Source organism: Papilio polytes, unplaced genomic scaffold (assembly GCF_000836215.1).
Source record: "Papilio polytes unplaced genomic scaffold, Ppol_1.0 DF824180.1, whole genome shotgun sequence".
Lineage (NCBI taxonomy): Eukaryota > Metazoa > Arthropoda > Insecta > Lepidoptera > Papilionidae > Papilio > Papilio polytes.
Genome location: NW_013525024.1, coordinates 3,077,307 through 3,095,297, shown reverse-complemented (window position 1 = coordinate 3,095,297; position 17,991 = coordinate 3,077,307). Strand labels below are relative to the sequence as shown.

General features: G+C 33.5%; 1 protein-coding gene across 3 annotated transcripts; it reads right to left on the bottom strand.

Annotated features, from left to right (window-relative positions):
* Window positions 1-839: 839 nt before the first annotated feature.
* On the bottom strand, window positions 840-13,721 carry LOC106111071 (protein FAM188B2-like). 3 transcript variants are annotated; one of them, XM_013293041.1, is made up of 11 exons: window positions 13,693-13,721; window positions 8,263-8,351; window positions 7,826-8,055; window positions 6,060-6,246; window positions 5,379-5,444; window positions 4,793-4,863; window positions 4,367-4,514; window positions 3,267-3,404; window positions 2,772-2,851; window positions 2,265-2,402; window positions 840-1,580 (listed from the first exon to the last, which is right to left on the bottom strand). In XM_013293041.1, the coding sequence occupies exons 3-11, from the start codon at window positions 8,044-8,046 to the stop codon at window positions 1,517-1,519; spliced, it is 1,113 nt and encodes a 370-aa protein (XP_013148495.1). In that variant the 5' UTR covers window positions 8,047-8,055; window positions 8,263-8,351; window positions 13,693-13,721; the 3' UTR covers window positions 840-1,516. The 3 variants fall into 3 exon arrangements, with proteins under 3 accessions (XP_013148495.1, XP_013148492.1, XP_013148493.1); XM_013293038.1 differs by lacking the exon at window positions 13,693-13,721 and adding an exon at window positions 9,638-9,827; XM_013293039.1 differs by lacking the exons at window positions 5,379-5,444; window positions 13,693-13,721 and adding an exon at window positions 9,638-9,827.
* Window positions 13,722-17,991: the final 4,270 nt, after the last annotated feature.

Here is a 17,991-nt window from a genome sequence, read left to right as displayed (position 1 = left end):
TAAAAGTTGTTCCTACGCAATTAGATAATTCTTAACCTATTTGGCTTATCACCGTTAACTGTGTACAAAATTTCACAAACGTTGCCTTCAACCTCAAACATACAAAGGAACACAAAAATACGGTTTTAATTTCAATAAATTTATTATGAAAACAGAAAAATTTCCTCCATAAATAAATCTAAAAAAGGATTTTGCTCTTTTCATGATAATTTATTTAAAACAACAAAGGCATTTTCACTTGCAACGAACAATACATATTTTAAATTTCCATAAGTTCCCTAGGGGTACATAAAAACGGACGAAAGCGTATTAAGTGTTAATTACACATGTAAAGAGGATAACTCCCAAGTGATATCTCAGTGAATTCGCGTGGATAAAATTTCGCTATTCTCATTAATGATTCATTGTTCTTTAGTTGAAAATGTTTTGGAACATATCTACTGTACTTAAGCCCGCAACACACGTTCCATTTTATCTGAACACAATTCAGATAAATCTAAAAAAACAGAACTGAACGTGTGTAGCGGGCTTTAACAATCTCTTCATAGATGTGCCGTTTGAATCTTTGAGATTAATTACTGTTTTATATATATTGATAGAATCTATACTAATATGTCGTTTATGTGCCATCTGTACTACATTCTCTACATATAATAAAATTGGAGTGTCTGTTTGTAATATCAAAAGAAGATATTTGCTTGCTGATAACAAAAATCGCATTGAAATATTTTATGTCTCTCTGTCCGCTAGTCGCGTTTGTTCAGAATAATCTCCGAAACGGCTGGACTGATTTCGACCTCACTTTCACTAAAGGGTAGCTGACATAGACGGGTCTATTATAGGCTACTTTTTATTAATATTGCGTGGATGACGTCGCGGGCAACAGCTAGACTAAAATAAATTTAAAAACAGAATGAACTATATTTGACGGATGGGGAATTCAAGGAAGGGGACATATTTTTCTATGCGTCCTCTACCCAATTGATTTTAAGTAGGCAACGCATCTATGACTTGATCACTTCGCTATTTTAGCGAACTCATAATGCAAAAAGAACCTTTTTTGATTTAAAATAATATTGTGACATTGTATGTCGTTACTAGTGTAACTGGTTATTGATGTGTAAAATGGTTACTAGTTAAAAGCTAAAAAAATTCACTCCATTTACCGAATTCACTCAACTCTCGATGATAAAAAAAAACTAAAAATTAGTCAATAGAATTCTGCCAAAGCTCGTGTCGGCGGCCATCATTTTTTTTTGGCCGTCCATTGGAAACGTTTACCGGTTAAAATGGCACGTATATAGGACCGTTTTCGTTTTTTTTCCTACGTATGTGAATTTTACATGACAGTATATGATACATTTTAAAAATGTTGAAAGTTTAACATTTTATGGCAAACGTTTTGAAAGTACTATTCCTTTTCTAACGCAACTAAAATGCGCTGTTTTTTTTTCTTTTGCTATTTAACAGCAATTTACTATAACATTCAAGACTAGTAAGCAAAATTTTCATAATTTCATTTAGGACTTTCTCCAATATGTGGTACAGTTCCTGTCCATGTTATCTTCGCGTCTTGCCATCTGGAAATTAAAGAAAATCGATTAAAACCCAAGAATTAAAAGCATCAACTCTTAGGAACTATAGAGAAGGAAACTGTCTGTTTGGAAAAAGAAGAGTAAAAGAGGTAGAACCTCACATTCTTAGAGTGCGCGCCTTTGACTACTGTCTACTGTCGCACAAATGTTTGGTCTCGCTTTGCTTTCTATGAGTTTATATGGAGATGGTTGTGTAACTAAACAGTTGAATTGTCTTTTTTTATTATTATAACATAAGGTGGCAAACGAGCAAGCAGCCACCTGAATCCGCCAAAATGGCGAAGCGACCGCTGCCCATAGACATCCGCAATTGCAGATGCGTTGCCTACCCTTATCCGACAGAGGTGGAGACGCACATAAAGAGGATATCTCCCCTTCCTATGTATCTCCTCCTCCGTCAAATCCACTTCCTCTTGCCATCCTCTCCTTATAAGAAAAGGGTGGTAAAGAGAAAGGGACTTAAATTAGGCCTCCAGCACCACACTCATCAGACGAAACACGGAATTGCTTCTATTTCACGCCTGTCTCCTGTGTGGTCGTGGTATTACACCGGGCGTGCCGGCCTTTTCGTGCTAAGATGTTAAAGCGAGTCTGCGCGGTTTGTGAAACAATCGACAATCGCACAACTGTTGTGCGATAGTTTAGTCAAGGGTGTGCTCCCGCTTTTACTTGGTATGAATCAGTTTCTCCAAGGGCGTGGCGCTGATATCATCAGAGCGCAGGCCGCTAACGACGTCCTCGTGGCTTCTGGTGTCCACGTTGAGGACCACGTGGCAACCACCGCACGTGTAGTAATTGATGTCGAACCTTGATAAGATATCCAAGTTAAGTTAAATCTACATAGGTTAAGAAGATTTCAACAGATCGTTATAAAACGGCTGTAATCTATGTATTGCTTTGTTTCACTATAATATTTGTTGAATAGTGTTTTGGTTCCTCATCTATATTGTACTAATATTGTAAAGTGAGAAGATTTGTATTTTCATATTTTTTGTATTTCTTGTAACATCTCAAAAATACTAAGTAGATTACAAAAATTCTTTCATCATTAAAAGCTACGCCATCACTGAGTAATATAACCTATGCTTTTATTAATTTAAATTCCAGGCTGATAAAGTCGCGAGCTGCAGCTAGTATGTATTTTAAAAACTTATTAAAAACTGTAAGATTTCTCACCGTCTTTCTGCATGATAATTCCTGAGTAATTCGCGATTTGTGTTAAACAATATTCCGTAATGTCCAGAACAACAGGTAACCTGAAAACGATCTACAATAAATAAATATCTCAATCTCTTTAAATATGTAAACAGTATCGGATAGACGAAGTTTCACTTAGACCTTTCCGTCCTAAAGTAAATATTAATGAAGGCTCCAACCACATCGCTAGCAAAAATATTTTTAGTTGCGATATTTTCCGAACCCTTTTATCTATCGTTGGTAGATTAAATCTAAAATTGAATGCTTACAGGATTTCAGTTAACAAAAAAGAATTATTCAGTATCAATTTGTGAAAATAAAATCGATTACTTATTCAACCATAATCTGTACAGTGAATTCCACAAGCTTTTTTGCTGTAAATACCATTTGTTATTTATTATTCCTCTATCATGTTACGTAGAACGTTCATCTAAATTTTACTTAAATGTTTTTACTGGTCTGAATTTTTTTTACCCATATAGGCAATGCAGGCGTCTTCAATCTGGAGCCTGGATGTTGCTTGGTGAGATGACCGGTCCCATTATCGTCACTCCCATACCAGACAAGTAAACCCACTAGACTGCGATACAGTACTCCGAATTGTGGCATGGCCTGAAAGAAGAATCTAATTACTATATTCCATTAGAAGAAAAAGTACTGCGCTAAAGGATCGGCGCAACACTAGATAAATGGCTTATACTTCCCAGGTCTATCTGTCAATCAGAAGGATTCAGAATAAGCGCGCCATTCTAGTGGGAACAAATGGTCTGGATGTGGAAGTTAATTACTTTGTTACAATTATATTAATGCCTAAACATTCGTAGACCGAAGAAATACAGAAACTATCATCTTTCCGTCCTTGCTTTGTTAAAACATTTGAATCTTTATAAAGCTTTGTTTTATATTCAGGTAATGTAATGACTACTTATGCTGGGACAAAATTGTTTTGATATAAACACAATCTACTTTGTCTTATCCAATTCTTTTGAATGAAACTGGAAATTGGTAGAAAAACATAAACAGAGCAATAGCTGTTTTCATCCCGCACGAATGGTTCAGTTTATCTCTATCGGTACTCTATCGTTTACTGTTTTGCCAGACAATTGATGTTGAAATACAGCGATGGCGATCTCGATGTGGACATAGAACTAGAATTTGTGACAATCTATCGAGAGACGTAAACCGTATTTATGATTTGACACAGTTACTTGTGTTTGGCAGCTTTATGATCAAGATAAGCTAAACTATTATGCTTTACAATGATTAGTAATGTATTTTTAATTTAAAAGTGGGAACGTATGTAAGGGTATTTCCAATACATTTGATCTTATACTCTTCAATCTACTAATCTCACTAATGTTAGAAATTTGGACGGATATTTGCTAGAAGTTGAGGCCTAAACAACTCGACAGATATCGATGAAATTTGGCATAGACGTAGTGCATAGTCTGGAAGAACACATAGGCTACTTTATTTCTTAATTCTTAGCGAACGGTGTTGCAGGCGAAAGATTTAGTACTTTATTTGTGCTACAAACTAATGAACGAAACTAAAACAAAAGAACTTTTACTTACATAATGATCCTCATCACCTACATACATAACGCCATTATGTAAATACGGAGTTGCTCTTCCAGTAAGTATCAGCATTGTCACATTGATGGAACCTTCCACTTGAGTAGATACTAAATAATTCAATTTACCATCAAGGTCTTTCATGATGCTGGAATTAAGAAAATATTAAAGGAAACAACAAAGTAAAATAGATGGAAGACTTAATAATCTCCGGATTTCAAATTGCGTAGTAATTATGAACAACTTTATACTCAAAGTCATGTTGAAATGTATCGATCAAACTTAAAAGCCAATTAGTTCTCTTTGAATTCGTCGAGCTTCGTTGCCGTCTATAAACGATAAAACATCAGCCTTTGAAGTTATTAACTTTGTTACCAAAGAAGGGAACATAATCTACTTAAGTGATTATAATGAATTACTACTTACTTCTCACATCCTCTGGATAACACAGCAGCATAAAGAACTAACAATGCACCAGCACCTTCATCTAGTTGGAACTAAAAATTACGAAATAGTTTTGAATATCCTGGTCAAATCTCAGTAGTCTACTAAGTTTTGACTATGCTAATCAAATCTCAATAGTCGACTGGTTTTGTCTTTGTCTAGTGAAATCTTGATAGTCTACTAAGTTTTGACTGATCATCATCTTCCCTGCCTTATCCTTCTCCCGTAGGGTCAGCGCACCAGATTTTCGTCCTCCAAATAACTCTACTGGGTTTTAATTATGCTAATTAAATCTCAATAGTCTACTAAGTTTTGACTATGCTAATCAGATCTCAATAGTCTACTGAGTTTTGACTATGATAGTCAAATCTCAACATTCTACTGAGTTTTGACTATGCTAATCAAATCTCAATAGTCTACTGAGTTTTGACTATGATAGTCAAATCTCAACATTCTACTGAGTTTTGACTATGCTAAGCACATCTCAATAGTCTACTGAGTTTTGACTATGCTAACCAAATCTTAGTAGTCTGCTAATAATAGTTAAGTAGTTTACAGAAATACATACCACATACAAGTACCGCTTTATGAAGATCTGCAAATCTTCCAGCTTGTTGAATTCAAATAAATGCAGCTTGAAAATATTTTAACAAATTAAAAAACCATGTTCGGTAACGATACGAACAATTGATATCGATAAATAAAAAATCTGTAGGAATGTAGTTTTCATTTTTATATTCTGTAGAATTTAGTTATTGGACATTCATTTTTTATTTTCCACTACTCTCGTTTTAAACTAAGCGGATTGACCCGAAAAATGTAACGGCTTTTAAAAACACTACATACATTTTCTACGTTTTTTTTTTTTATTTCAGGTATCATTAGATCCGTGTTTTAGGTAATATTTGCTTTCGTTAATATTTATTACTAGTATATCACTTATCTATTGATGATTAATTCTTTAAAAATCTACACTTTTATTTGATCTCAATCTCTCTACATTTACTTTACACTAGCTGTTCCCGTGCGGCTTCATCCGCGTAAAATTATAAAAACTTTATTTTATTGTTTAAATTTGTCAAATTGTCAATTGCAAATGTGAATATACTATAATAGTATAGCTTTTATTGTAACAACTAACACTGCTTGGTGATTCATTACACAGGGCGCCACCCTAGTTTGGGCACCAGTCCCCTGCCAAAGGGGAAAGTTAATAAAACTATTTTTTTTATTATTTTACTGCTCTTACCTTTTCAGTAACTCCATCCTGATAATACTGTGCACTATGTTGCACGTACGTTTTCTCCGTAGGCAGGGCAACAGTAACCTTTGTCTCTGGATTTTGTGAATTGAACCCGCCGCCGCATCGCCAAATCACTTCACTACACGCCCGCCAAAGTGCTTCCTCCTGTCGTTCGTCTGACGGACGCAAATAGCTGTTGAATTGCACAGATTATACAATGTTAACTATGTTAAAATATATGAAAGCATTAGCTGTTGCCTGCGACTTTGTACACGCTATATTAAAATAATAGGGCCCAGCCGTTTCGAAGATTACCGGGGACAAACGCGGACAGACAGACAGACAAAAAGAGATTAAATGCGATTTTAGTTATCAGCAAATACACCATCTTCCCGAAATCTGGATTTTTTTTATATTGCAGACACTCCAATTTTACAAATGAAATATACGTTAATGTGGAATTATCGTAAATAGTTAAAGATACAGGATGATCTCCATGAATCCCTTCCTATTATATTTCGATAGAAATTATACCTGAACTGAAGTCTTAAGAAAAACAATTGGATGCTTCAAATTTTTGTTTGTTATTTCTTATGATGTGTTTTAGTGATGTGTAGCACCTTGGATAAAAAATAGTAAAGAAAAAGTTACATATTCCCTTGATTACTATGCGCACTTACATTTCTGCCGCAGAAAGAAACCGGGCTCATTTATTTTGAATAGGGCATGATTTTGAAAAGGCCACGACGAAGCGTAAGCCATTTTCAAACTGTAGCCGCGTCGGGTTTTATACATAAATGTCACCACCAGATTTGGAACTTCGGAAGTTTATGAACGTATTAATATCAGAAAGCAAAATTTTAACTAAATGAACTAAAGTTAAGTGACCTTAAATGGTTTTGAAAGTCGGAATTGAAATGGTACAGATTAGATGACATAGAAATATGGTTATCTATTTACTAAATACAAATCATCATCATCTTCCTCCTAATCCTACTCCCGTAAGGTCGGCGCGACGTGGTTTTGTCCTCCACATAACTCTATCATACGTCATCTCAGTCATCACTCCCTTTTTGATCATGTCATCCTAAATACTAATCATACTAATATTGTAAATGCGAAAGTTTAGATCGATGGATGAATGAATGGATTAGATTAGACTTTGTAGCCTAATCGGCTGAACAGATTTCGTTGAAATTTGGTATAGATGTAGAGGATAGTCTGGAAGAACACATAGGCTACTCACTTTTGTTTTTTTTTTAATTCCACGTGGACGGAGTCGCGGGCGAAAGCTAGTATCTAATATTTGTAACGCAATTAAAACGGTTGCATTTGTTTACTGCAACGGATTTCCAAAGCGAATTTAAATTAAATCTAGAAAATACTGTAAACTGACGATATTTGTAATGTTACGGTAACATACACAGGTGTCACTAGAGACGATGTAGCCTTTAAAATATTTATGCTTTTATTTCACTAGTACTTACACCATAGTTTGTCTATTATAAAACATTTTTACCCATTAACATCTATTCGTTTTTTTTTATTTACATCATAAGAGCGCACACCTGAAACTAAAATCGCACAACTGTTTAGTCTTGCTTGGATTCCTATGAGTTTATATGGAGATGCGCACACTACAAGATTATTAGTTGTGCAACTAAACAGTTGTATTCGCTACGAAACATGACAACCGCACAAAATAATTGCGATACTTGAGACAAAGGTGCTCTTTTAAATAATATATAAAAAAAGGATAAAATATCTCAAACCTTTCAGGTGGTTCCGTCGCCTTATTATCTTTAGTCATTGGTCTGGAATCGAAGAGTAGCCACTTGATGAGATGAGCCTGTAGACCGGATAGTAAAGATCTGGTTCCATTACGAGGTGCAGCTAAACCGTAAGCGAGTGGCTGATCAGGTGCTCGAAGGACCAATGGAGAGTGTATCCATTCTCCACGCGGAGGGCAAGCGGCTGTACCGAAAGTTGTCATTCGAAGCTCCTAAAAAAACTACTGAATTAGGGTTGTACCACAATCATTTAATGTTAATTATCACTATGTATGTATGACTAGTCTATACATTTCTTTAAAGTCTTTGACACTTTCTATACCTTTCTTAACAACAAATTTTGTAAAACTCTTTTAAATAGTAAAGTAACAATTTAAATATCAACTTAGATACATTTGATATGTATTTGCAGTACTTACGATAGCAAGCTCCTCAGTTATAGGTTTCCCGCCTGTCACAGCCGGCTTAGAAGCCGAGAGAAATTTATTTCTTGCATACAGCACTCGCTCTGCAAATAAAGTGAAATTTATTAGTTCTATGTATTAACATACATTTGAATATTCCCATGTACTCTTGGAACGGGAAATAGAAACACAACATTTACACGGAAATACTCGAATTTAAACACACTCTTACGAAGCATATTAATTTCTACAATTGTTAAGAGAAATAAGCATTAATTTCCAAATAACCGTAAAATTCTTCTTGGGATGTTCCTAGAACATTTTTTCTTAACATCTTTCTATGTCCCGAGTAAATCGTTTGTTAGCGCAAGGAATTAATTTCAGATAGTTAAATTCATGTTAACCGGCTCACAAATATGTCAATGAAAAGTGATATGATTATTTTTAATAAGATAGTCACAATTAGAATATCTAAAACTTTCAATTACTAAATTAAAAGTAAGGCATAAATCTTAAAAGAAACTTAGACTCTCGTCTACGTCCACACATTTACTAACGTTCAATCGATGCCATATGGAAGTATTGTAAATTGATTTTAAATAAATCGAAGCTCCATCCAATGCCAAGATCGTATTCACAATGTGACATTTCCTTGCGGCGTTGTGAACGGCATTCGAAGTAATTGCGTTCGTGTCTCACGCTTCTAACGTCAGGTGTCTATTACTGCTGCATTTCATACATGTAAACTTGATTTAAATCATACTAATATTATAGATGCGAAAGTTTAGATGGATGGATGGATGTTTTTGTGTTTGGAGCCTAAACGGCTGAACGGATTGCGATGAAATTTGGTATAGATGTAGAGGATAGTCTGGAAGAACACATAGTTTTTTTTATTCCACGCGGACGGTCTCGAGTGAAAGCTAGTATGTTTAAAAGACTGGTATATTAAACTTTTAAATATTTAGATATCTTATACACTGGATAGCATAAATTAGAACCCTAGAAACGCTAAAATGTCAGTGGATCCAGGGATGTAATTGAAGAGTAACTTATTAGGAGGATAAATTGATGGGTGTATTCACTTCGACTTTGACGTGACATATTTTATTTTATGAAAAAATGATATATTAAAAAAACACTTAATTAAATTTATAAATGTAGTTAAAAGGTAAGATGATGTCGACAGCATAAGCAAAAGATCTGAAGATTGAAATTTATAAAGTCGTCTTGACGGGGGACGACCTTGTTAGGATAGTCCTTTCGAGCCCTATTGACAAGTTGGATCACAGCGGTCTTTAGAAAAGTGCTTTTAAAATATTTTATTTAGATGTTGCTAAAACATGAAAAGTATTAACGTAATAGTAGTCTAACAGTAATCTGTACATACCTTCTAAGTGTGTTGGAGGACGTTCCTGATTTTCCCGCAACATTTTATGATATTTTAACTAAATTCAGATGACAAACACTTTTGTGCCGAACTGTACACGAAGGTGACAAAGTGCTATGAATATTCTGGGAATTTCAATTTGCACTTGGAGTTGATGGAATATCGTATAGCGTTGCAACACGTCAAACCGTTGTTGAGTGTGAACTCAAAATGGTTGCAATTTAAGGTGTTTACTGTGGTAACCGTGAAATCTCGTTTATTGCATATGTGCATTGCACGAACGCTTTTAGTGGAAAAGCGGCAGCGTCAAAACAAACACGACAGTCTGATTGATACACTAACGCTGTTAATGAGTTTTTGAAATTAACTAACCAAAAGCATTGAGAATGTCGGGCTTATTGTCAGTCAGTAAATAATTTTATTTAATGAATTTGGCAAATACAAAAGTCTTAACGCTACAGACGGTATTAAAATTAAATAAAGAGTAAATTAAATGAATATCCATCAACATAATTAAGCGCACAAATTAAGTGCCAATAGCCTTATAGTTTGGGGTACGGACTACCGAGATCTTGCGGTTGAGAGTTCGAATTCCGCCATTCGACTATTGTCGTGGACCATATCCTAGCACAAGCTTAGTTGAAATGGTTAAAGGAAATATAAATTAACAAAAATCTACTAACATTTAAAAAAAATGTTTTACTAAAATGTTACATGCAACGTTTGATACCTTAGGCTTTAGCTGGTTATAATACTCTTAGAAAAAGTGTTCAGGAGTGCGCTTGGTGTAGTGGACTTCTTTGAATACTCTAAAATCCAGTAAAGATCATCCTCTATTTTATTTTGTGCATTATTACTTTCATATTTATTACTCTTATAGGGCTACCAATTAAATTGAATTTTCCGATCATGCGAAGAGAAATTCGCTGCTTATTGCAAGCTCACCGCGTATCGACCTTCTACTAAATTAACTTGGTATTTGTAGCCATGACTCTCATCAACCTTCAAACTGAATACCGCCGTCGATGTATAATATGTACATATGTATGTATGTATGTATGTATGTATGTTGTGTGCTTTATAGTACTAATGAAACAGCGTGTAGACGTGTTCAAGTTAAAAGTATTTTTGATATAAGATTGGTGTAGTAAATGCACAGACGAATTGAGTACCTCCTTCTTTTGGGAAGTCGTTCAAAAATCAACGTTTTGTTCTATTTTCTTGTCATAATAAATATAGAAATTAATAGTGTTCACTCTAAAAATTGTAGATATCTAAACAAATGCAGATTCAAATTTCCTTGTTCATATGCGTGATTGCACACTATTCGTTGGGTGCAGGCATTCCATCTGATGGTATAGTTTGCACCGTTAAAGGTTTAAGTCACGCTTGAAATTGAGTAACTGTCGATACATGACTTTAAAGTTATGCTTAGTTGAAATTCAAGGTTTCTGGATTCATAATAGTAATGTACTGTGAATTATTTTCAAAAATATTAGGTAGATTACGGTAAAATAATCCTAATTAAATCATGAAGTAATTAATTGCAAACTCGTGGTATTATCATCGTCTGTGGCTGAACATAACAAAGGTAGGTCAGTTCGTCTAAATAAATAAAACATAAAACACACTTTATAGTGGTAGTGCCCGCTTTAACATCTTAGCACTGCAGGGCCGGCACGCCCGGTGTAATACCACGACCATACAGAAGACAAGAGTGAAATGGAAGCAATTTTGTATTTCGTCTGATGAGTGTGGTACCGGAGCCCTAATTTAAGTCTCTTTGTCTTTACCATCCTTTTCTTAAAGGAGAGGATGGAAAGGAGAAGTGGATTTGACGGTGAAGGAGATGTATAGGAAGGGGAAATATCCTCTTTATGTGCGACTCCTCCTCCTCCGTCGGATAAGGGTAGGCAACGCATATGCAATTGCGGATGTCTATGGGCAGCGGTCGCTTTGCCATTTTGGCGGATTCAAGTGGCCGCTTGCCCCTTTGCCACTTTATGATATAAAAAAAAAACTTTAGAAATGGAAAGATCTTGATAAGTATCAATTGAATATTTATAATTCTATAAACATTGAAAAAACGGTCTCAAGTATACACAAAGTTTAAGTAAAACAAAGTTTTCGCACTTGCATAACGCGGCGCGAGCACGATTCGTTGCAAATAGAAATAAGAATTCGACAGCCGCAGTTGCCTTGCTCGCTATAATCCGAACACCATTTTGCACTTTACCAACAGTCGTCAGGTTTCACATGGATCTACGCAGCGTAAGTTTCGCATCGCATCACACAAACGTAGATGTATGCAAATGTTTTTACCGCTCTGTAAACGAGTACCTAATTTATGTGTTTGACAATTTATTTGATAAAACGTAGCTTAGTTTAATGCTTCATATGAGACATTTGATAAATAGTTCGATCAAGCGATTTTGAGCCACCAAATATTTATTTTTATTATGCAGTTTAGACATTTTTTAGAAGAAAATGAACAAACAAATGAATGAAATGAATACTACAGAATTTTGATTAGTTGTAGTAACCCGTGTTTCAATCTATTGTTTTATTTTAAAACGTTAAACTTTACCGTGAGTATTATATTGTGTTTTTAGAGCATAAAAATCTTAATATTTAATTTTGAAATTGTAGTAGAAGTTGCTCAATTTAAGGCTCATTCAGGCGTCTTATAGCTTTAGGTGTTTACGACTAAACGACTTGTTACTACCCTCATAAAAAGCCGCATGTAGTCTTTATATTGAAGTCTTTGTGACCATAAACGTCTATATCAGACGTTCTTAATGTTAAGGGTCTATGTCTATATTTTTAATAATTTATTGTCTAGACCCGAATTTTATTACGATAGCGAAGGGTGACACCGATAGAAATAGACGTACAAAGAGATGAATGGATTGCGTGAAAGGTGACATGATCAAGAAGGGAGTGATGACTGAGATGACGGATGATAGAGTTATTTGGACTTGGACTTGTACTTCGACGAAAACGACGAAAACTCTGTGCGCCGACATTACGGGGAAGAATAAGGTAGGGGATATAATGATGACTGTTATTGCGTTTTCACGTAATCACTTACAGAAGCTTAATTACGGCAACAGATTTATAGTTCTCGTGTCTATGATCTATATGAATTTCAATTTATGTTATCTTACCTTCGTACATTTTCTCCAAATCGGGCGACAAAAGTAACATTCTCTTATCAAACTCTTCACCAGTCATATTCTTTTCTCTTTTCTTTGTCTTCATTTCTTCATAGTTCAAGCTTGTTCGGCTTTCGGGAATTTTGTTGTACACAATAAATTTTGTCAGCTGATCCATTTTTAAGAATATATTAGATTTAGAAAACCAACAGACAAAGTTATCTATGTTAAAGATATTAGTGATGACGTAATCAACTTAACTAAGTTAGGAATAGATTCGAGATGAGCAAGTTGAATTGAAATATAAAGTATTAAAAACGAAGCAAAGTGAATAGAAGTAGCTTTGAAAGACGAAGAGCACGAACGAGCGTTGCTCAATTAAGAATACAGAGAAATGAAAATTGTTTTGCTAAAACTTTATGATACTTGAGTAACTTTGCACGAATCACATATAGCTAAAGTTACATAGGCTATAAAGCCGAAATCAACACGGTTTGGTGATATCAAGCAAGTAGTAAAGGTAGAACGACCTGCAGGTGTGAACGCCGCAAACGACAAAATAATTCTGCGAAAACACGACATGGTGTAGAATGCTTATGCAAATAACATTTCGTATCCTACATATGCTTGAATTTTAAGCGACTTGACGAATTTAAACTTCCGTGTAGTTTAATCGTTTAGACATAATGTGGTTTATCTGCTTGAAATGCAGCAGGTAATTTTCCATATTCTATTTACATTCTTTAGTAAGAACTAGTAACTACTAAGAATATATTATTTGATTTTTAAACTTACCAGATTTTTGTTTTTGGAGTACACTAATTGCTCTCTATCAGGATGTGCATTTGTTTGTTAATTTAAATAAACTTAACATCAAATTAATTTGAATTTAGAGCGTACCTTTTGAATCGTTTCTTTTTGTTGTTAACACATTTTTCCATCTCTTGATTTCTTTACTCATATTTTCACTTGTTGAATTTTTATTATCATGTATTCGATTAATTTATGTCTGTGTTAACATTTAAATAATATTTATGTTAAAATGGTTAAAAATCACTCACTTTTACTATAAAACTTGTAACAATTATACGTTTTTACTTTACCATGCAAGGATAGACTACACTCGCAGTGAGGTACAAATTGAAAAGAAGTTAAGCCTTTTGTATAGCGCTTGGATATAATTTGTACGTATGCTTTTCAAAGGTGTTGGTATTCTCGTTTTTATAGTTGGATTAAGCGTGCTTGAGCACGCCATATTAAAAAGTATTTGCATCAATTAACAAATAAAAATTAAGAAACTTACAAATGTTTGAGGTAAAGGGATATTTAAAATTAAGTGTCTTTAAAAAGCACACATCACAAAGTTAAACAACATGTTAAATTATTCCTCTTAAGCCAGTTTGTAAATAGGTAAGTACTATAGTGTTTTAAATAATGTTGCAATTACATTATAAAAAGATTTAAATTTAATATATCACAAAGTAATAAAGTATCAATACCCTTTGGTCATAGTATAATTCGATTTAAGGATCGCAAAAGGTTTTTATAGTAATAAAGTTTAGCCTGCGGCGTTACTCGGTTATATAATCTTCTTATTAATATAAATAAACTTAAAAATGTATGTCGGTTAAGTATTTTTGGTTTTTATGAAATAACCGTTTTTAATATATAAATTGTGGAGACTTTGCAAAAGATAACTTCATTATTATTTATTGAAACATCATCAGATGTTTTAAAAAATATTGTAACTTGAGCCAAAGACAAATGTTTATAAATGTATGCGGGATTCTTTCTGTTTAGGTTCTAATAAAAATCTGATTCGTCGTATTTATCTATTTATTTGCTTTAATGTTATAATTAACACTTTAAGGTCACGCGCACACACCAGTCGTCTTGCCTTCCAATCTGTCATCTGTCAAACTCCCCTCTCACTTCCTTCCCCGCACATCCGTTCTGTTTCACACCATCGTCTATCGTTTTATCTTCCAATCCTACATTTATGTAAATAAATACGTAAGTAAGGAAAGTATCCTCTTTATGTGTACTACTCTGCTTATAAAGGTAGGCAATACATCTGCAAATGTAAATGTCTATGGACAGCGATCGCTTAAAATTTTGACGAATTCCAGTGGCCGCTTGTTTGTCAACCCTTTTTTTCCTTAAACTATAAAAAAATTATAACAGACGTACAGACTAACCTCAAACACATAATAGTTAAGACCATACTAAATGTGCTTATTCATAATTAGCAAAAAAATGCCTTTGAAATTCTAAAAGTAGTCATTAATAGTACATAAAACATTCTTTTGTATGTGAAAAGGCAATTTTCTACTACACAATTTTATGTTTAGTGCAAAGTTATTAGCTTTTTTTAGTGGAAATAGGTCAAGTGCCACTAGACGTGTGTATGAGTTATGTGAATAGAAAATATAAATAAAAACTATGGAAAACGTAAGTAAAATATTAGAAATTTCAAATAAAAGCGTTTAGAATCGAAATTAAAAGAATTGAAAATACATTAATACTAGCTGTTGCTAGCGACTTTGCCTGCCTGAAATAAAAAAAATTGTGCACAATATAACCTATGTTACTCACAGATAAATTACCTTTCTAATGGTGAAGTAATTTTTAAAATCGGTTCAGTATATTTTACGTGAATCAAATACATACAAAAATAAAAATCTTTCTAAATAGTACTAGCTGTCGCCCGCGACTCCGTCCTCGTGGAATTTATAAAAACAAAAATAAGTACCCTATATGTTCTTCCAGACTATCCTCTACATCCATTCCAAATTTCATCGAGATCCGTTCAGCAGTTTAGGCTACAAACTCTAACAAACATCCATCCATCTAAACATTCGCATTTATAAAATTAGAAAGACAGAAGATAGATTAATAATAATTTTTCGCTCAATACTTAACAGTTTAACTGAACAGTTTTTAATTTTATGAATCGTCTATGGCAAATAATATTAAATCAAATAATACATTTATTCTTAATAAAAAATGACTACTTGCTTTATTACATTTTTACAATCTCAGCATCAAAATTTAATATCGTACCTAGGAAATATTTCAATTTAGTTTCCACTTTTGACAAATAAATTGGACTGCCACAAACAACCGTGAAGTCTCGTGCATATTTTATAATACTGAACGAACATTAAAAGCATATTCTGTTGTGAATGGAAATTTAAAAATATTTGATAACAAGATTAAAAGACATCCAAATAACTATATAATGTTTTGCTCAATAAAATTAATAATAAAATACAATTTCTTATACGTAGAAGTTATTTTAAATTAGAATAAGCATGCTGTATAACTATGCCATTAACAGAAACAGTGAAATTTAAACATAAACTAAAAAAAGACAAAATAAATTTATTTTACATTAATTTATCTCAAAAGTGACAGCCCTATCTATATCACATTGAATATCCTACAATGTGTAGTGTACAAAGGTATTAGGGTTGTACATATTCGAAAGTATTGCATCAATTTTACTATGAAAAAATAAACGTCCCAAAGAGACACCGCCTTAGAAATGATCGATGAGGCTAACGAATTAAATAAATGGTAATTTATCATACTTGTGCTTATGGCACGAATCTTTTTCATCTTTTCCGGGGGTTATTTTTTACCATTCATTTTTTAAAGATCGTGTGACAAATTATCATTTAATGTCTCGAAGATGTTAATTCTTATTCATTCATCAATAGAGTAATTATTTAGAAATAACAGATAGTCTTCTTATCTGAAACATAAGACAATAATAAAGAAAAAAGAATTGATATAAGATAAATTGTACAAATAATACAACACTAGAGACATAATACACTAGCTTTCAGTCGCGACTCCGTCCGCAAGGAAAAAAAAGAAGTAAGTAGCCTATGATTCCAGATTATTCGTTTGTTACTACGCATCTCAAAAAGAACTCAATGTAGAAAATAATCTATAACAACACATAAGCTAGTTACTTATTTTTTTTAATTCCGCGCGGACAAAGTCACGTATGACAACCAATCGAGTTAAAACCAATGTTATAAAGAGGAATGATTTGTATTTATATACGAGTATTTATTTGATTCACGTAAAAACTACTCGGCCGATTTTAAAAATTGTTTCACCCTTAGAAAGGTCATTTCAGTGTAAGTAACGTAGGCTATATTTTTAACTTCACGCGGACGAAGTTACGAGCAATAGCTAGTGTAAGATAATTTATTTAAATTAAAGCTATATTTTACTTTACAAAAATTCTTCCCAGATGATATTGTAAATTAAATTTTAGATATACAAAATCGAAATATTTCGTAGCTGTCGTCGAAAAGCTTTAACTTTCACTCGTTACCTTTTTATGACATCAAAGCACGAATCTCATTTGAAATCTTCACGCCGTGAACAGCCAGCTTTGCTATGAGTTTTTCCTTTCCGAATTTCAATAGGTATTCTAAATTACGAATTCTTTGTACGGTTAATTCTGGATAAAGTCTGCCAAATTGAAATTTGAAAATTTTTGTGAAGGTCGAACGAGAAATTTATTAATAAACGGTCTATTTGTTACTAGACTATTACAAACAAATGAAAACGTTGTTTTATTTTATGTTAAACTTTCGCTCGCGACTCTGTCCGCGTTTAATTAAAAAAAAAACAAAAGTGAATATGCCTATGTCCTTCGAGACTGTCCTCTACATCTATGCCAAATTTCATCGAGATCCATTCAGCAGTTAAGGATACAAATTCTAAAAAACATCCATCTATCCATCTAAACTTAAGCACTCATAATATTAGTAAGAAGTAAGATGCTTCTAATATAGTTATAGTTATCATACAGATAATTATGCTTGTTATAAACCGCACGGACGTGAACCATTTTATATGCCTTTGAAAATAGTTAAAATACGAGAAAAATAAATGAATGACAAAACTTATTCCTATCTCTATCACATTGTCAGTTAAATAAATAAGGGCCTGTCCCACTACTGGCTGATAGAGGCTCAGATAGCTTAATTGACGTCACTGTCAGATAAAGTAACAGAATCCATTATTTCCATCACATATTTAACACGGTGAATTGTTATCAGACAATTTGCAATTTGGTGGAACTGGCCCTAAATATATTAAATAAGCTGGTTGTATAACCGCACAAAAAATTAAAATTAAAATACGATTTTCCTCTACTATCTATATTTCTGTTTC